The 20,143-nt window shown below is 43.5% G+C and overlaps 1 protein-coding gene and 1 pseudogene across 2 annotated transcripts; one reads left to right on the top strand and one right to left on the bottom strand.

Moving 5' to 3' along the window:
• Positions 1-738: 738 nt before the first annotated feature.
• On the bottom strand, positions 739-4,681 carry LOC147244416 (uncharacterized; annotated as a pseudogene). Its single transcript, XR_015110450.1, has 3 exons — positions 4,373-4,681; positions 3,573-3,775; positions 739-2,614 (listed from the first exon to the last, which is right to left on the bottom strand). The product of XR_015110450.1 is annotated as an uncharacterized LOC147244416 (transcript).
• ctxn3 (cortexin 3) lies at positions 4,384-17,097 on the top strand. The gene is made up of 2 exons (XM_086187977.1): positions 4,384-4,547; positions 10,663-17,097. Exons 1-2 carry the CDS (start codon positions 4,517-4,519, stop codon positions 11,088-11,090), a joined length of 459 nt encoding a protein of 152 aa, XP_086044103.1. The 5' UTR covers positions 4,384-4,516; the 3' UTR covers positions 11,091-17,097.
• Positions 17,098-20,143: the final 3,046 nt, after the last annotated feature.

The following is a 20,143-nucleotide window of genomic DNA, read 5'->3' as shown; positions in this document are numbered from 1 at the left end:
AAGACATACGTAGGCCTAAGCATTACACTGAATTAACTGTGTCCCATCATTGAGGCCAGTGAAAAAACACGGGATGTGCAAGTCTACATTTATTTTGTAGTAACAGCATTCAGATTTTCTTTCAAATTGCTCTTTTATGTACCAGTACACCAACAAGTAGAGCATGTATTGGGAACTCATTGCATAACTAATAATCAGGTAACAAGTGTATACAAAACTGGTCAGGTCTTGAGCTGCACTCTGGAAGAACAAACATCACAGTTTTTTTTCCATCAGCTTGACAGGTCAAACACTCCTCTGCTCTTATGTACTGTACCACTCTGTGTATCACAAAGGTAAACATGATACAAAATGAACTGTTTACCAACATCAAGGTCCAAGTCTACGTTCCTTTTGTGGCAGCATTTAGAACCACTGTAGAACCAAATGACTATTTTGCATAAGAGAGTAGAGCATATATTGGGGACCTGATTAGAGAAGAGAAGTCATAATCAGATGTAGAAAAGTATAGAAAAGTGGCCAGGTCTTCTCAAGAAGTAAAGTAACAGGTTATTTTTCCATCAACTTGACAAGTCATAAAATGCTTTGGTCTGAATATCTGTAGGCGTTCATTAGACATGTGCACCACCAGCTCAGATAAGATAAGCATATCATAACAAAGCGAAGCTAGGCTGAATTTGTATGATGTTTTGTCAATCAGTACACTGTCAAACTCAGTGCGTAGCTCTGGATGGGAAGCGTATGTCCATGGTAGTTCCAGAACTGGACCACATGTATGTGCAACAGGTCTTCGTGCAAGTCCATCAGCTGCCGTGAACATGATGGCTAATTGGGTTACACATATGCCATCTGACCCTGTCACAAACCTTAATACTCCTGCCTCCCACCTGCCTCGTCTAAGCCTCTGATGTATTGTTGCAAGAAACGAAAGCTTTGGGTCTCGGCTTGACTTGAGGGAGAGGCATGTAGCATTTTCAAAAGTCTTTTGGTTGTTGGCTTCTTGGCTTCATACATGTCCAGGACATGTTGTGGGCTGGCGAGAGCTTCTCTTAGGGAGGAACCAGCAACCAAGGACATCTTTTCTGATGCATATCTTGGCTTTTGGATCAGCTGCTTGTGTGCCACTTTCAGAAGGATGCCTTTTAAATTCGTTTGTGTTGGAAGTGCCGTTACATCCAAACGGTCTAAAAGATCAATCAGCTCATCCTTCTCTTCTGAAAGATCTCCCTTTAAGGCAGTGGTGATCAGACTCCTGTCTGAATGACTGACATATAGAAGAAGACTTTCAAAAAGCACATCATCGCAGACTTCCTGCTCACCAAAAATAAGTGCCACTGTAAAAGCAGGGGAAAGGCGACAGGGGAAATATCCATGGTCTTGAAATCCCTTCAGTAGAATTCGCCCAATGGATTTCCATTCTTCTTCTTGCCACTTAGGACACAGAGATGGAATTCTCTGGTCCTCCCCTTCAGCTGTGTGGTCCAGTAGCTCAGTCCAAAATGCAGCATAAACATCCCTGGAGGTACCATCTGCATCAGCGCCTCTTTCATCTATGTGAGTGCATCTAAGTTTATGTTTGAGAAGTGCTGCATCCTTGAACTGGCTTATCGTCTCCTGTAGAAGATTGACCCGATGAAGTCTTACAGTGATTGGCACAACATCCCATGAAGCAGTTGAACTTCTTGCTACCTCACTTACAGATTCTGACTCTGCAGTATCGTTGGCTGTTGGCGGAGGTGTGATGGACACTTCATCTTCTCTCAGTGCTGTGTCTGAAGTAGAGGATGCTGCACTTATTGGGAGAGGCATGCTGATGAATGTGTCGTTCGAGCTTGTTGTGGGAATGAGGACTGACATGATGATAAGGTCCTCATTGTTCTCCGGGTCAGGTAGATAGATCAAAGTGTCACCCATTTGGCCAGCCACGGGTTCTCCAAGATACGGGCCAAACATAACCTCAGATGTGTTTGCCTCAACATCAGAAGTTTGAATAGGCTGGTCATCTTCTTCTAACATATCGTCCAGTTGCTCATCCTTGTTGTTGGATGTTCCCGTAACGCATTGTTCATCATCCTCATCTCCTGGGGTCTTAGTGCACAGGTAAAATCTCAACACTCCCATTCCAAGTATGCTGTACAGTTCTCCAACTGTAATAACATCAAAAATAACTTCCTCCTGATAGTCTAATATGTCATGACTAAATGCTTCAATTTTTCCTACTTTATTTTCTCCCTTTGGAAAGAAAATGTCTTTGGCATACCGCAATATGTCCTCTTTTTTTGAATCTTTGGGGGCATCGATGGTCCTTGCCCCCCCACGCTTCCGGACTTGTTTGCCATCATGGAGCCATCCCAACTCAATTTTTCTTGTCTTTTTCTCTGCCCATTTGTTGTGTTTTGCATATTTTCTTCTCCTGGTTAGTTTTATCATCAGTGTCACCAATCCCCATTCTTTGTTTGAGTTTATCAAGCATTGATGTTTTTGTTGTTCGTTTTGTGCCATGATGTTGCCCTTGATCCAAACAAAAGCGTCTTGCTGCAATCCTGTCCCCATATATAGGGATGTAGCCAGCCAGGGTGTCATCATCTATACAATCAATGACTCCAGCATCAATCTGTAAAGACAGACATAATAATTACACTGACAAGACTGCATTAACTCAGAGACAGGGTGGTAGTAGGTGGCATTCTCTATAATGTCCTTATCCTTACCAACTGGGGACTGGATTTCAACTTCACAGTTGTAACTTCGTTTTTGTTGTTGTTTTTTATCCATTATATTCATTAAATTGAATATTATTTCTGTGTAATGAAGGTTGTCAAGTGCGTTGCGGGGGGTGGGGGGGGGCAGTAGCGGTGCCGTACGGCCGGGACAAACAGCGTCGGGACTGTTGGCAACCCTTTGTGGACAGTGCAGTCCCCCAACTTATAGAAAGTTAACGTGTGTTTTTCTCCCTCAGCATGTAGCTGCTTAGTTAGCTAACTAGCCTGGTACTAGCTAACTAACTACCCTGATAAGAAGACTATACACAACGCTTAATTAGATGGTGAGCGGTCAAAATTAGCTTCCATGATCTTCTTCCATGCGTTGGACGTTGGACAGTCCTCTGACACACCACGAGCTCGGAGAAATCTGGACAGTGGAGAGTCCAAGCTTACTTGGGAGAGGCGTGGAATATGACGTGGATAATGGGTGACAGGTTACTTTCACTTTATAACGTGAAAATATCAAGTTATTTCGTGATACGTATCAGGAAACAACGTGAACATTTCGTATCACGTTATTTCGTGATACCTATCACGTTATTTCGTGATAGGTATCACGAAATAACGTGATGATGAGCCCCCAATTTTTTTTCCCTCGATGTGGCAGCTCTACGCTGCCGTATATAGTTACTAAACTATCCGTTTGTTAGTTTATTTTACGTTATTTTACTATCTCGACTGAGCCCCTGTGCTCAGTCCCCTTGCATTCTGACATAGCACAGTCTTAAAATTACAGTGTGACCTAAGAGAAAAATTCACTTTTAGTGAGACTGACACTCTATAAATAGGCAGAAGACAAATATTCACCATCATTGTCAGAATCTTCATCATTCTTATCATCATCATCATCTTCATTATCATCATGGGTAGTTGACTCCAGGGTTGAGGTCATGTGATGTGACCTGAATATCAAAGCTGCCCTGAATTGTGAATGTCCTTTCTCCTGATTCAATCAATAAATCAGTCAATCTTACTTTATTTAAATTGCACCTTCCAAACAGTTCAAAGTGCTGTAAAGATTGAAAAAAAACAAAAGCAACATCAGAAATATGCAAATGTAGCAGAGAGTAATGCACACTGAGCTTTAAAAATAAAACATCTATTTGATGAAAATACATTTAAAAAGATTTAGGTCAGACAGAGTACAGAGAGATTAAAAATTGCTCCACACACATAAATTTAAACCATAATATGTGAGAGTAAAAAACTACATACAAGCCAAACTGAAACGACAGGCTTTTAGCTTACATTTAAATGGATCACCATCTCCAGCTCTCAGATCCTCTGGGCTCAAATTCATTCGAATCTTGAATGCAGCTTTCCCAAACTCCCACCCTCATGAAGTGTCCCGGTTCTCCTGATCTTAGGCTTCTTGCTGTCATTTGTCCCAATACGTGTTGAAACTACAGTGCCTCCGCTCAACTTAGGATCTGAAGTAGCAGATCCAAGTGAACGGAATCATGCTGCCCGCACACTTCTGAGTGCACTGTGTCCGACTGGGAGTAATGCACAGTGCGTGTGCGTGCGCGCGCGCGTGTATATGTGTGTGTGTGTGTGTGTGTGTGTGTGTGTGTGTGTGTGTGTAGGGGGGGGGGCGCTGTACGCACCAGCGCTCACGCAGCATCGTCTTCTACCGAATCTCAGTCCTCTTCGCTGGTCCTCGTGGTTCTGTCGCATATGCTGCCGCCAGCGGAGGGGGGGGGTGCTGGTCGGGTGGGCCAGACCCTCGGCTCCCCCCTGTAACTCTGGAAATGGATCCGGCATTCCTGCGAACAATCAAAGGTATTTCAGAATCCTCCGCTTCCTCACGAGCATGCGTGTGTTTGTGCACGTGTGTGCATGTGTGTGAAAGCCGCTGCATCTCTGCGGCAGCCTCGCTGTGTGTGCGCGTGCGTTTGTGCGTGCGTGTGCACTTGTTGAGTAATAACGTCGATGAAGAGCCTTGTCCAGCAGCACCTTTCCAAGATATTGTTTCAAATATTGTGTGTGTGTGCGTGAGTGTGCGTGTGCGTGCGGGCACAGTTGTTGCAGTGCTGTGAATCAGTGCTCACTTGGTCACTCCAGTACAGGCAGTTGGTCTGAAGGGTAAATTGTCACGTTCCTTGAGTTCAACAAGTCCTTTGGCTAGCCTGAGTCATGTTACCCCTCCCGTGGTTTGTGTGGTTGGGTGCAGGGTTAGGCAGGGGGAAACACACACACACACAAAGCTCAACACAACACCAGAATATTCTGGTATTAGAGGTGGACTGTAACTAGAATACTAATGTCCGGGTGGGATGTAAATGCTCTTTCTGAGCTACCAGTGACTTCTCACATTCAGACATTTTACATGGTGTGATAGTGAGATCATACACTGAAATACTCTGTTATTGATGTACCAGAACAGAACCAGAACATTCCAACCTGTTGGCTAGTGACCTTCAACAAGTGCAGTTAGTTCTGCTTCGCCAACCAGCCTAATGTTGTGTCAGAGTTGTTCCAGATGTGCCAGTGTGGTACTTCTTTAATTTTCTCTGACATCTGTTGTTCTCGCTAATTGATGACTGTTGTCCTGACTGAGCCCAGGATGATTTAATTGTTGATGGTCCATAAATGCCCATAGCAGACTGCATGTGATGATTCAAGATAGCAATACACATGCTGGTGATAGTGGACCTGCCTGAACCACTACACACAGCCTATGTGAGACATTAGTAGTAAAAAAAAAAACCCAAAAAACTGGTCACTCTCTGGTTGCAAGATACGGCCCCTCTGCCTTACTGCTGCCCCACTGGGCCTCAAAAATGGGCCAGACAAGACATGAAAAAACAAGGCCAATGTCAAGAAAATGTGTTTTTCTGTCCTGCTTGGCCTAAACTGCAGACTGCACTCCTCCAGGAGGTTGTTCTTGTGTAATCATGGTAACAGAAACACAAACAAATTGTTATGTGCTTTTTGAGATGAGCCAAAGCAGAAACCCACAACTGAAAACCATCATATATGTCATTATATACTCACATAAGAATTAAAAAGCTAGATTTTTGTTATCCATGTAATATATCCATAGTAATAAATACATATGAAAAGTGTCAGAATTGCCCCTTTTATGTAGTCCATACCAGGGATGTGAGCATCACAGCTAAATGTGGAGTTTAGTAAATGTGCTTGTTGGGACCCAGCAGAAGTGTAAAGAGACTATATAAGGGGAGACTATATAGAAGGAGAATATATAGGAGGAGACTATATGGGAAGAGACTATATAAGGGGAGACTATATGGGAAGAGACTATATAAGGGGAGACTATATAGAAGGAGAATATATAGGAGGAGACTATATGGGAAGAGACTATATAAGGGGAGACTATATAGAAGGAGAATATATAGGAGGAGACTATATGGGAAGAGACTATATAAGGGGAGAGTATATAGAAGGAGAATATATAGGAGGAGACTATATGGGAAGAGACTATATAAGGGGAGACTATATAGAAGGAGAATATATAGGAGGAGACTATATGGGAAGAGACTATATAAGGGGAGACTATATAGAAGGAGAATATATAGGAGGAGACTATATGGGAAGAGACTATATAAGGGGAGACTATATAGAGGGAGAATATATAGGAGGAGACTATATGGGAAGAGATTATATAAGGGGAGACTATATAGAAGGAGAATATATAGGAGGAGACTATATAAGGGGAGACTATATAGAAGGAGAATATATAGGAGGTGACTATATGGGAAGTGACTATATAAGAGGAGACTATATAGAAGGAGAATATATAGGAGGAGACTATATAAGAGGAGACTATATAGAAGGAGAATATATAGGAGGAGACTATATGGGAAGAGACTATATAAGGGGGGACTATATATAAGGAGAATATATAGGAGGTGACTATATGGGAAGTGACTATATAAGAGGAGACTATATAGAAGGAGAATATATAGGAGGTGACTATATAGAAGGAGAATATATAGGAGAAGACTATATAGAAGGAGTCTATATAGGTGGAGACAATATGAGAGGAGGCTATTAGGGGGAAATGATAAAGGTGGAGACGATATAGAAGGAGAATACATAAGAGAAGACTATATTAGAAGACTATATAGGTGGAGACTTTATAAGAGGAGACTATATAGGAGGTGACTACATAGGTGGAGACTATATAGGTGTTGTCTATATAAGAGGAGACTATATAGGAAGAGACTTTATAAAAGGAAACTATATAGGAGGAGACTATACAATTATGCACTATATAGGATGAGTCTATAGAGGAGCAGGCTTTATGGGAGGAGTCTATATAGCAAGAGACTGTAAGAGGAATCTATATAGGAGAAGGCAATAGCAGTCAATGAATAAGCCATGAGGAAAATACAAGTCTGGCCCAGTGTGGGACTTATTAGGGCCTGAGCCCGGAGGTACTCCCGGGTGAAGACCTAAAGTGCTGCAAGCAGCGTTGTTAGGGCCTGAGCCTCCTCGCGCCCGCAGCCGGGTGCCAACCGCCGGCCTGAATCCAAGGGTGTCTTGGTCAAATCCCTGGGCCTTGTAGTTTAGGAGTTTGAAGCCTGAGTCTGATTAGAGAGTGAGAGCAGAGCTGAGAGCTGGCCCTTTTTTTATACTTTATGTTTATTTTGTTTTAGTAAAACAGAACATACAGGTCGCAGGTCAAGGTTAATACACTACATTTTACACATTCTGAGTACAGTGTCATGTCACGGGTTACTTTAAAGGAGCAAGAAAATAAAATAAAATATATGTAGCATCAGTTTTATGTTATGTCCATATTCATATATTTAAACCATTTACTCCAGTTTCTTTGAAATGCATCTATACAATGTGAGAGCTGGCCCTTTAAGAACCCCTCCCCCACTGCTCTGTCTTTGATCTGTGCTAGAGTGAGAGCAGAGTTGAGAGCTGGCCCTTTAAGAACCCCTCCCCCACTGCTCTGTCTTTGATCTGTGCTAGAGTGAGAGCAGAGCTGAGAGCTGGCCCTTTAAGAACCCCTCCCCCACTGCTCTGTCTCTGATCTGTGCTAGAGTGGAGAGCAGAGCTGAGAGCTGGCCCTTTAAGAACCCCTCCCCCACTGCTCTGTCTTTGATCTGTGCTAGAGTGAGAGCAGAGCTGAGAGCTGGCCCTTTAAGAACCCCTCCCCACTGCTCTCACAGATCAAAGACAGAGCAGTGGGGGAGGGGTTCTTAAAGGGCCAGCTCTCAGCTCTGCTCTCACTCTGACACAGATCAAAGACAGAGCAGTGGGGGAGGGGTTCTTAAAGGGCCGGCTCTCAGCTCTGCTCTCCACTCTAGCACAGATCAAAGACAGAGCAGTGGGGGAGGGGTTCTTAAAGGGCCAGCTCTCAGCTCTGCTCTCACTCTAGCACAGATCAAAGACAGAGCAGTGGGGGAGGGGTTCTTAAAGGGCCAGCTCTCAGCTCTGCTCTCCACTCTAGCACAGATCAAAGACAGAGCAGTGGGGGAGGGGTTCTTAAAGGGCCAGCTCTCAGCTCTGCTCTCACTCTAGCACAGATCAAAGACAGAGCAGTGGGGGAGGGGTTCTTAAAGGGCCAGCTCTCAGCTCTGCTCTCACTCTCTGATCAGACTCAGGCTTCTATCTCCTCAACTACAAGGCCCAGGGATTTGACCAAGACACCTTTGGATTCAGGCCAGGGGCTCAGGCCCTCACGACGCTGCTTGCAGCTTTAATTTTTAATTTCTTTTTTAAAAAACATGTCCACTCATGAATGATATCAAGCTTACATGTTACGTTGCTGTTGACCAGGTCAACTGTTAATGCTATAACCATGACGAAAAAAATGTCAACTATGATGCTAAATTCAAATAAGTTTATCCATCCATCCCCATATCCTGTTTAGGGTCACGGGGGGCTGGAGCCTATCCCAGCAGCCTTCAGTACATCCTGGACAGGTCCCTAGTTCATTGCAGGGCCAACACATAGAGACAGACAACCATTCAAACTCACAGCCACACCTTGGTCAGTTTAGAGTCTGGATTAACCTGGTCCTCACTTGCATGTCCTTGGACTGTGGGAGGAAGCCGGAGTACCCGGAGAGAACCCACGCTGAACATGCAGACTCCACACAGAAAGATCCCGTGCCTGAGCCAAGGCTTGAATCCGGAACCATCTTGCTGTGAGGTGACAGTGCTGACCATTGCACCCCCGTACCGCCCTTCGAATAAGTCATTCAGAATAATTAATGTGCTTTATTAATCATATTTAAACTGTGGCGGTGAAAGGATGCTCTTGGACAGAGACCCTGACGCAGCTGTCAGGAGTTTGATCCAGGACAAGCAGGTTGGGCTTTGCCAGGTCCTCTGAAGGACTCACCGCTGTCCCTCTCTTCCTCCTTTCTTTCTATCCTTTTCTCTGTCCCTCTTTTTTCTCTTCTGTCTCTGTCCCCCTCCCTTATCAGTGTTTTCTCTGCTCCATTATCCCACCTATCTTTCCCCCCAATTGGTCAAAGCAGATGTCTGTTCCCATTGATCTTGGATCTGCTCCACATTCCTGCCTGGGAAAGGAAGGTTTAATCTTGGCTGTAGAAAGGAGAATTGAATGGTGGAGATTAACAGGCAGGGTGTGGTTCTAGACCTGCACTACTTGATAAGTGTCATGAGATAACTTTTGTTGTGATTTGGTGCCATTCAAATAAATTGAACTTACTAGTGGGGCATGTCTATCCTTCAAGGATACAGCCCCTGAATTAGGATGAAGAAGTGAAAAACTGAGCTGGAAAATGAAGGACAGAGGTAATGAAGAAAAGTAATATTTAAGTATTAACTGCAAGGAACTGTGCCAGTATTTAACTTTGGGGGTCTAGGCTTGCAGGAAAGGATGGGGGATGATATTAGGGTTGGAAATCTGATTTGAGGAGATGGAGTTCCACGTGGGCTGCTGCATGATCAGCTTGACGTACAGGATGACTAGCGGAGTAGTGACGTAACGCTCCTCCTGCCTCGCCAAGAACCAAACCGCAGTAAAGCTGGAAGTGAGGATTTGATCTGTGTGGACAGACTGAAACTGACACACCTTCACTCCATCCATCCATTTGCTATACTGCTTATCCATTAAGAGTTACTGGGGGTGGGGGCTGGAGGGGTTGGAGACTAGCCCAGCTGACATTGGGTGAGAGGTGGGGTTCACCCTGGTTGACAACAGGAAACAACATGTTTGTTTGTTTATTTAATGTTTTCTTCTTCGTGGTTTGACCAGATAAACTCAAATTTACTCCAAAAACCTCTTAAGAAACTTGATTGTGTATTATTATGAAGACTTGGAGTCTTCGTTAAATGGCATTACCATGGTGACACAGCCGTAATTGCTATTTGGTCCTGGACCAGAAAACTGTAGCAACTGGACCCCACATAGTCAGGTCTTTGATGAGAGTCCTGGGCTGAAGTCATCGCATCACCTAGTGGTGACATGAAGTTAACCTGATGGAATAAATGTGAAAATTACACTACGTTGTCTTCACTTGGTGTACAGTAACATCATGTAAAGAATCATGTGTTCTCTTGCACCACCTTGTGGATGCAGGAAATGATATTTGCATCACAGTGCAGCATTAATCTGATCCTTCATGCAAAATCCAAATATGCTTATGTTTCACTTCACACAGCTCTTAGTTGAAGTTGTCTCCAACTCAGTCACATTTACTGGGACTGGGACTTTTTCTCCTAACTTTTGTTTACCATCTTTTCTTCTGGATCATCCTTAGCAATTTCAATGTGTAAAGGCTCACTACTGATTGTTTTTTTAATGTCTGAATGAATAAAAACAAATCACGTGCTATTGAATAAGAGTAAGAAAGTATGATGATGATAATTTAGAGAGCTGACCTTTTATACATTTTGTGAATGCAAAGTTTTGAGAACCCTCCTGTGGTCCTCCATTTCTGTAGGGAATGAGGTCCAAATGAAGAGAGGGGGCTGGGCTGGTGTGAAGAGGATGCCACAACACCCCCTGCGGGAGCTGCAGTGTCACTGTCCTGCTCTTTCCCCACACTTCTCTTCCTGGATTATGGAGGGAGAGCCCTTCACCTCTGCTTTCTCTTCTCTGCTGCACTCTGCTGGGGGGCACTTTGTTGCCCTCTCCTCCTCCACCTCCTTGTCTTCCTCCACATCTTCATCAGATTCAGCTATCACTGCCATGTCCCTGGAGCAGAAGACTACGTTTGCCTTGGTTATCTTCCTCTTTGTTTTCCTGCTCATACTCATCGTGCGGTGCTTCCGTATTCTCCTGGATCCGTACCGGAGTATGCCGACCTCCACCTGGGCTGATGGCCTGGATGGTCTGGAGAAAGGCCAGTTCGACTACACTCTGGCCTAAGCTTCCCTAACACAACATATGTCTATGTGTGTAAGAGTGTCTTTACACATGTTCAGTTAAATGGTTCTTTGTTTTCTTTGTCTTGAGCCATTGGAAGCAAGTTAAAGGAAAAAAAACAGCTCATTTCATGCTGCTGTGCTTTACACACACACACAAATGCACACACACAGCCGATTCTCACATGCACCAGCTACCTGAACAATGAGCATAAGGGTGTGTTTTGGTCCCAAACATCCCAGCATATCAAAGTGACTGACACAAACCAGCTGAGGGTCTGATACTGTCACACAAACACGGTTTCAAAGAAATGCACAAATAGTGAAACAAGACATTTTAACATTTTGATAATTGAATGAACTGTCCTTAAGGTACTTTCAGATTGAATGCAAAATGTACCCTTCTTTTTCCTCATTCTATGCTCCAATGTACTAACTACATAGATGTTGCTGTGCTAATACCTTAAAAGTTACTATGAATGCCAGTTCTTGCTGATATTTTGTTTTAAATTTCTGCTCCTCTTTCCACACAATGCTTGTGTCTTTTTACTTCACTGGACTCACCCTATTTGGCCTTCAGGAAATCTGCAAGTTCTTGTTCACTTGTGTCTTTATGTGGAGTCACATTTGCTTGAAAATGGGAGAAAGCAATAGAAGGAGCATGCGAGCTAATTAAATTGTTTCATGTGTACAGATATTAACTGCTGCAGGCACCGTAACCGACTGCTCTCTTGTGTTTGACACAAATGTAACTCCATAGTTTGCCTGGACTTTTTTGCCTTCATGCTCTCTCTAAAACCTGTTTTGTTTTCAATCTGAAAGCCTTGAGATTACACACGTGTGTGTATCACTCTCATATATGCTGTAGTTTTACTGTGGTGTAACTAGAGTTGGGTATCACTTAAAAAAAGATTTCAAACCTTGGTACTACAACTGAGTTGTGGTACAGATCCCATCATTTACATTGAGATATCTAAGCATGTTTTCTTTGAAACTACTCTGATTGATCAAAAGAAGTCAAAGTCATCAATAATCCTAATGTTGTCTGAACTGTATATACTGATGGACACCATGAGAGCTCGCCAGAAGGGAAGCCTCCCAGGCTCAGTCAAACATCCCACCTTCTGCTTAAGTGGATGCTCTATAACCTTTATATCAGTATTGTCCTTTACAATACTTTTCAAAAATAGAGTTGGAGTCATCTTGTTGCCGTCATGTGCATGATATGCAGCAGCCCTGACTTTTGTTGTTTTTATAACACTTAACAATGAGTGTTCCTGTGAACCCCTCAGTGGAGGCAATAATTCGACACCTCCATCACCTGATCATCACAATGCAGACTTGGGTTCTGAAAGTAATCCCAGCAATGTAAGTGGTAAATGATTCGATGTACCACAAGTTGAATGACTAACGCAGAGTAGGAGAAGGTGAAGCCACGTCATCCATTTGTATATACAGTCTTTGGTTAAAAAAAACCAAACATTTAATTTAATCAGGAGGCTTTGGAAAGTTTAAAGCTGTCTGTTCTTTTTCGGTCAATACTGAAGGAAGTATGGAGGCTTGATACCCAGCCCTAGAGTGGGTGATGAGTAGAACTCACCAGGCAAGACAAAAGACAAGATAATTAACTGACAGGCACAAACAGAGGCAGCTCCACCTCAGCTGAGATGGGGATGTTGTGGCTGGTGTGCCTTTACTTAGAGTTGTACAGTGTTATTTCTACGTCTAATATTTCTTGGAAAATACAGAAATGTGTATAGACCCACGAAACACAGCCAGTGCACACATGCAGAGATCTCTGCCACTTTTTAATCAAACTGACAGTTTACAGTGAAAGACGCTGTGTGTCAACGACGCCTCACTCATACAGGGTAGCCATCACTGTCTTAGCTTTCCAGCATCTCTGTATAAGCTTTCCCTGTGCGGGTTAAGATGCCAAGTATTTCAGCTTAAAAACTGTTTCATACGTTTTTGCATATCTCAGAAATTAGTTTTTTTTTTTAAATATTTTGCTACGAAGATGTTGTTATTGGGAAGAAACTTTAAAACACAAAGTAATTGTGATAGTCAAAGACAGATAGACAACAGGCTTTTACTGTGAAGGAGTACTGCAGCTAAGGAAGGGTTTTAACTGTCATTCTTGTACAGTTTATCGGTTGTTAAGAAGCGAAGGTTGTTAACATGGTTCCTTTTAGCTTCCTATCCTCACAGATATGTTTCACAGATGGAGGCATGTAAAAACATTCTGAGGTCAAAGTTCACATAAATGCTGCTGGCTCCAAATGAAGATGTCTGTTTTGTTGCTGATTAGTTTGAGTAGAAAAGCATCAGGTCTGGCTCTGACTGTGGATGTTCCTAGAATTCCTTCCCTCACACCAGATTTTTGCAGGTTGTGTATTTACCTGCACTAAGGAGGTTGTGTGACTTTCCATTAGCAGGATAACTCAAACAACTTCTGGATGGAGTTTAATTGAATGTGATAGGATGATAGAAACTAGGTTGAGGGACAGTTGTTTAGATAATGGATGACATATTGCTTTGGTGGCAGTGTGTGTTGTCCTCCAGTCTTCATCAAAAGAGAAAATTCATCAGCGGTTAGGAGCAGGAATCCAGTTAACAATTTTCCACAAATTAACTGGTCTGATTTTGAGGTGGCCACTAGCTAAAGCAACATAGGCCAATGGTTCCATATATTTACCCAAGCCCTGAGGTAAGGGGAATGTGAAAGCCCTCCAGCATGTGGACTTGCTAGGAGGGATAACTAGAAAGTCTGTGAAAGAAAGTGTTCCATCCACAGAGTGGCCAAAATATCTGTCTGATAATATTTGTTCTCAGTTTACTCGTTAACATCAAGAAAGATTGTTGCTGCCACCCCTCTTCTGTTTGGTTGTTATTAGTTATTCACAGGGCTGCACGGTGGTGCAGTGGTCAGCACTGTCTCCTCACAGCAAGAAGGTTCCAGGTTCAGCCTGATGTTCATCCTCAGCCTGCACAATGAAAAGCACATAGTGGAGTCGTAACTCTTTTATGTGGAGGTATCAACATTTTTTTATGTTCTTGAAAGAAAATTAGTTTCTCTACAGACATCTTTCTTGGCACAATGTGTAGTTTGTTGTGTTTGTTTTCCATTTGCTGTTGGTTTTCACAAACCAAAGTGCAAACTGTTATCTCCAATATAATATCAGTTGATTTGTAATTCATGCTGTCAAGAAGGGAATCGCTGATTTGGTATCTGAGCTTGTTGTTCAATGAAATGCACGTCTTTTTAGGTTGCAGCATCACATGGAATTGAACCGCTGGCTTGCACAGGTGCCTGAACCCAGTCCAGCCTGTGAGCAAGTACCAGCACTATCCATCCATCCATTGTCTTCAGCTTATTGCTACGGGTCACGGGGGGGGGGGGTGCTGGAGCCTATCCCAGCATCTACAGGCGAGAGGCGGGGTTCACCCTGGACAGGTCGCCAGTCCATCACAGGGCCAACATACAGAAACGAACAACCATTCACACTCACATTCATACCTACGGTCAATTTAGAGAATCAATCAGCCTCGTCCCCTCTAGATGTCTTTGGACTGTGGAGGAAGCTGGAGTACCAGAGAGAACCCACACAGGAACAGGGAGAACATGGAGACTCACCCAGAAAGATCCCATTCCTGAGCCAGGACTCCAACCCAGAACCTTCTTGCTGTGAGGCCACAGTGCTGACCACTGCACCACTGTGCAGCCTAAGTGCCAGCACTACTTCTGTTAATTATTGGAATGATAAAGATTTTCCGTGTTTCATTGTTTTTATATTTAATGGTTTGATGTTTGTCTGTGGATCCAACAGGAATGTCAGACATTGAGATTGATGTGTATTTGAAGGACTGCTGTGAAATGTAAAACACTTAACTTTATAGCACCACCAGCATTTCATTTTTTGTTTTCTAATCTATAGCCAGATATCAGATTTAGTAAAGACATCCCCCATTACCACACAATCTATCTGAGTCATAATCTGTCTTTGTTTATGACCTAAGAACTGAAAAACAGATGACGTTTCCCCCCACCTCTCCTGTACTTGTAGTACCAATAGCAACCAATAGTACCAATTATCAAAATTTAGCATGTTGTCATGGTGAACTAAGATGATTAATATGATGAGCATCACCTCAGCATTTCATTATTGCTATTGTTAGCTTTAGAGTTTTGCTTGAAATACCACTGTGCCAAAGTGGAGCCTCCCAGGCTCCAGTCCTAGCATGGCTGTAGACTCACAGGGCCTCAGTATGCCTCAAACAAACTAGTGTTTACAATGTGTCTCCTGACCTGAGTTGTTAAATGTTAAAAGTACTCTGAATGTCTACACCGTAGGTGTTGCCTCCTCCCCTTGGTTGTCTTTCATCTGTCGAACACATGTTCGAACGTGCCACTAGACTGGATCTAACATTCATCTGACTTCCCTGCGCTATAGACTGATAAACATGAATATGTGAGTTGTTTTTAACTGGTTGGATGCACTTCCTGTGCCTAGTCTGCCCGGAAATTAAATGGAAAAACAATCAAAACCATACTGACTGACTGGGTCTTTTCCTTGGCATGGTCCAAGGAAGCCAAATAATTCAAGATGTGATAATATATTGCTGTTGCCACAGTGAAATGTTGGAATTGTACATTTGTAAGGTTCAAACTTTAGTGCAAGACACCATGGTTATGAATCTGAAGCTTCTTGTGCCTAATCCAAAACACATTTTATTTAAGGACATTGTTTTTCAAGTGCGAATTTTGTTTTGGGAATTTTAGGAGAAAATATAATGTTTGTAACATTGTTAAATCGTGACACATGTATGTAAAAATGTTGATGTGTAACATTTTTGCCCGAAAAAGGTTGGCTGTCGCCATAGTTTGCAGAAACATAAACTACAAATGTTGTATACCAGTGAACAGGCTGAACACTTTATCTCCATGTTAGTAATAATATGATGCTGTTGGCACATGCATGAGTACTTCTGCCCACACAGTGAATGTCAGGTCACATATGAGCTGTGTCTAAAAGAATGTGGTCTAGACCACCTCTAGAGGTGGTCCTCATTCAGTCTGTGTTTCTAGCCTAGATCACATGCGAGTGACAGGTCTACACGGGGCCATAGCTCAGCTCTGCGGTTTCTCCCGGCTGAGCATGTGTCAACTGTGGGACGTAGCTGTGTGAAGAACCAGCAAACAGCCTTGTCACAGCTTTGAACACACCAGGACACACAAATGAAATAAGAATGTATGAAATCTATTAGTTAAAGCCACGTATTGTTATTGTTGAGATACGATGTGAAAAAAATAACTACCTCAGCCATCTTGACTCTACGTAGCCTAGAAAAGTGAGCAATACCTTCACAAGTGAGAGCAAACTGTGAGTGTGATGAGACGGTACAAGAACAGAAAAACTCAATCATACATCTTTCAGATCAAGATTGCATTCATATCATGAACTATTACTTCACTGATTGGAGCACATTGGACCCTCTGTGGCCTGTTGTTACACCTGCTGCAGACTTAGTTACCTGTTAAATTCTTTTCCTTCATGATACTCTCAGCTTACGGCCCACCTACGTCTCCAGTTCCACAGGAGGACCAAATACACTGTAAACTCTCCATAAATGACCCAATAAAAAAGGAAATATATGTATATTTTCAAGAACTATTCACTACAAAGGTAAACACATTGCTGAAGTTGCAGTTCTGTAATGAAATGTAGATATATTATAATCACATTTTCATGAGGTTTTCTTGGGACTGATAAGATTTCAGCAGAGTCTCAGTTGAAAACTGGTGGTGCATTTGCAGTACTGTGGTGGTTATTAAAAAGCTTCAGTAGTGCTGATGTGGAGCTTCTCACCAGTAGGTCACTTCTGCAGTTCTGTTTGAGTGTGCTACTGTGCTGTCTGTCTGTCTGTCTGTCTGTCTGTCTGCTTTGAAAGAAATAGATTTATAAAAACATAATTCGGTTAATGTAACAGAGCAAGAATAAATAAACTATTTCCCCATCAGACCTTCAGTTTCTCTTTTTTATAATCAGTTGTTTTTCCCAAGTGTAGACAGTGATGAATATTAATAAACCATTTGACCTTGAAATACTGGAATGACAGCAGGGTTTCAAAAGGCCCAGAGAGGTGGAATATGACCAGTGGCATGAGTACTTTTGCCTCTGAGCTCAGAAGTATCAGACTCCCTGTGTGGTCTAAGTGTTCTCACAACACATTGAAGCAGCTTAGCTTAGCGTAGTGTACAAATGGCAGTGACGTCAGGACAGTTGTTGAAATAATGAAACTGTCACTGCCAGGAAATAGGGACAGTGCTGCAAACAGCTTTAATATGTAACGATAGTTATTATGTTTCACAAGTGGTGCATTGCAATATGACCATGCATCAGAACCCCAGGACTGTGCGGGAATCCTGTTCTACTGGTTTCCTGCTTGCTGTTACAGGTATGCCTAGGGGGAACCAATAGAGTTATTGGCTTTAATATATCACATGTATTACCTCATCACACATTCAAAAGCTGCATGCAGTAAGAGCCTGTTACAAGAGACAGCAAGCAGCGTTGTGAGGGCCTGAGCCCCTGGCCTGAATCCAAGGGTGTCTTGGTCAAATCCCTGGGCCTTGTAGTTTAGGAGTTAGAAGCCTGAGTCTGATCAGAGAGTGGAGAGCAGAGCTGAGAGCTGGCCCTTTAAGAACCCCTCCCCCACTGCTCTGTCTTTGATCTGTGCTAGAGTGAGAGCAGAGCTGAGAGCTGGCCCTTTAAGAACCCCTCCCCCACTGCTCTGTCTTTGATCTGTGCTAGAGTGGAGAGCAGAGCTGAGAGCTGGCCCTTTAAGAACCCCTCCCCCACTGCTCTGTCTTTGGTCTGTGCTAGAGTGGAGAGCAGAGCGGAGAGCTGGCCCTTTAAGAACCCCTCCCCCACTGCTCTGTCTTTGATTTGTGCTAGAGTGAGAGCAGAGCTGAGAGCTGGCCCTTTAAGAACCCCTCCCCACTGCTCGGTCTTTGATCTGTGCTAGAGTGAGAGCAGAGCTGAGAGCTGGCCCTTTAAGAACCCCTCCCCCACTGCTCTGTCTCTGATCTGTGCTAGAGTGGAGAGCAGAGCTGAGAGCTGGCCCTTTAAGAACCCCTCCCCCACTGCTCTGTCTCTGATCTGTGCTAGAGTGGAGAGCAGAGCTGAGAGCTGGCCCTTTAAGAACCCCTCCCCCACTGCTCTGTCTTTGATCTGTGCTAGAGTGGAGAGCAGAGCTGAGAGCTGGCCCTTTAAGAACCCCTCCCCCACTGCTCTGTCTTTGATCTGTGCAAGAGTGAGAGCAGAGCTGAGAGCTGGCCCTTTAAGAACCCCTCCCCACTGCTCTGTCTTTGATCTGTGCTAGAGTGAGAGCAGAGCTGAGAGCTGGCCCTTTAAGAACCCCTCCCCCACTGCTCTGTCTTTGATCTGTGCTAGAGTGGAGAGAGAGGAGGAGCACCAGGATTGTGTGTGGAAAAGCAGAATAAGTCGGCATACGTTGGTCAAGAAAGAGGGACACAGAAGACCATATTTTTGTAGGGATTTTTGTCAGGAATCCAGTGGTGTGTTTGTAAAAGCTGTGGGATGTATGGTGTAGACGTGAGAAGCGTTTGTTTGACAGTATGTACCCTGAGAGGACACGGTCTCCCCATCGACTTCCATTGTAAGGTGAAACGTGTCTCCCCCACTTTGAGGGCTTATAAAATCCAAACCGAGTGACTAATATAAAAACTTTTTGCAACTGTGAGAAAATGAGCTGCTGGTCCTGTTCTGTTCACATGGCACCACCATATCAGGAGTTGATTGTGTATCAGTACATGTCCTGATTGTTTGGGTTAAGTTGTGCAGGCTGCTAGTTGCACCCGAACTGTCAAGGCTGAATGACAAGAATAATGGGACAAGACAAAGTGTGCAGAAGTACTAATCAAGAAGTGTGATATGCATGAGTGTAAAATTACGTATGCAAAAAAGGTGCGGCTTCAAGCATATATTCACTGTCTGTTAATATCTTATTCAGACTCTGCTGCACTCTCAAGGTGCCTGCAGTGGGTCTCCAGATAGATCTGTGTCTGCTTTGTTGGGTGACATGAAGGGTTGATGTGTCTGAAGCAGACGACTGTGGTTGATCTCTTCTCATCAACGGACCGGTGAAGTCGGCGTACTTCAACACAACTTTTAATCAGCACAGTTGGGAGAGTAATGTGTGAAAGTTTGGAAGTGATCGCGTTAATGCCCTAGGAGGAGACAGATTTTGTTAGGGGAGTCAAAAAAGTCCTCATTTTGACAGTTTTGTCCAATTTGTGGACATTCGGTTGTAGACAGGTGAGAGGTCAGAGTGTATGAATTTTGCGTCTTCATGAGACGAGTCCAACGGTGTTGGTCCCATGTTTGTGGGACATTCGTGGGAGGAGTTATAGCGCTTCAAATTATCTAAAATTATCTTTTAGTTGTGTGGCTCCCTAGGTGGCGCTATTGTTTTTGTAGACTATGGAATGTTTAGGTACACCGGACAAGTGTGGTGAATTTCAGTGAATTTCATGCATGTTCGGGGGGTGAAATTAGATTATGCTCATATTGAGCGCTCATTGAGAGCAAGAACAGTCCAGGACCAGGTTTTGAATGGTGTGGATGTGAAAACTGGCTCCAGGCCGTCTGGCCCAGCTGCCTCATGGGTGTTGGGGGGGCTGGGACACTGTTTAGTGTGTGTTATTAGTGTTTTTAGTGCTGCTGATGTGTTGCTCTGCCAAGCAAACATAATAGGGCCTGAGCCTGGCCCTAAAAAAAACGGAACAATTTCAGATAAAATTTTTGCCACTATTGTTTCCAATGGGAGACCTCACCCCCCGACCCCCCGGACCCCCCTATGTGTTTTTTTTAGGGGGTGCAATACTCCTAAGTGTGTGTTTTTAGTGTTTTTAGTGCTCCCTCTGTGTTTGTCTGCCGTGCAAACATTAATAATGTCTGTGCTCCCAAGCAACTGTCTATTGGCGAGTTAGCTAGAATGACATGGTGAATGACATCATGCCATTGCAATTCA

The sequence above is a fragment of the Aulostomus chinensis genome, chromosome 19 (assembly GCF_037954235.1).
Source record: "Aulostomus chinensis isolate RoL2024-O1b breed Wild chromosome 19, RoL_Achi_v1.0, whole genome shotgun sequence".
NCBI classification, from domain to species: Eukaryota; Metazoa; Chordata; class Actinopteri; order Syngnathiformes; family Aulostomidae; genus Aulostomus; species Aulostomus chinensis.
This window is presented reverse-complemented; position numbering and strand designations above follow the sequence as displayed.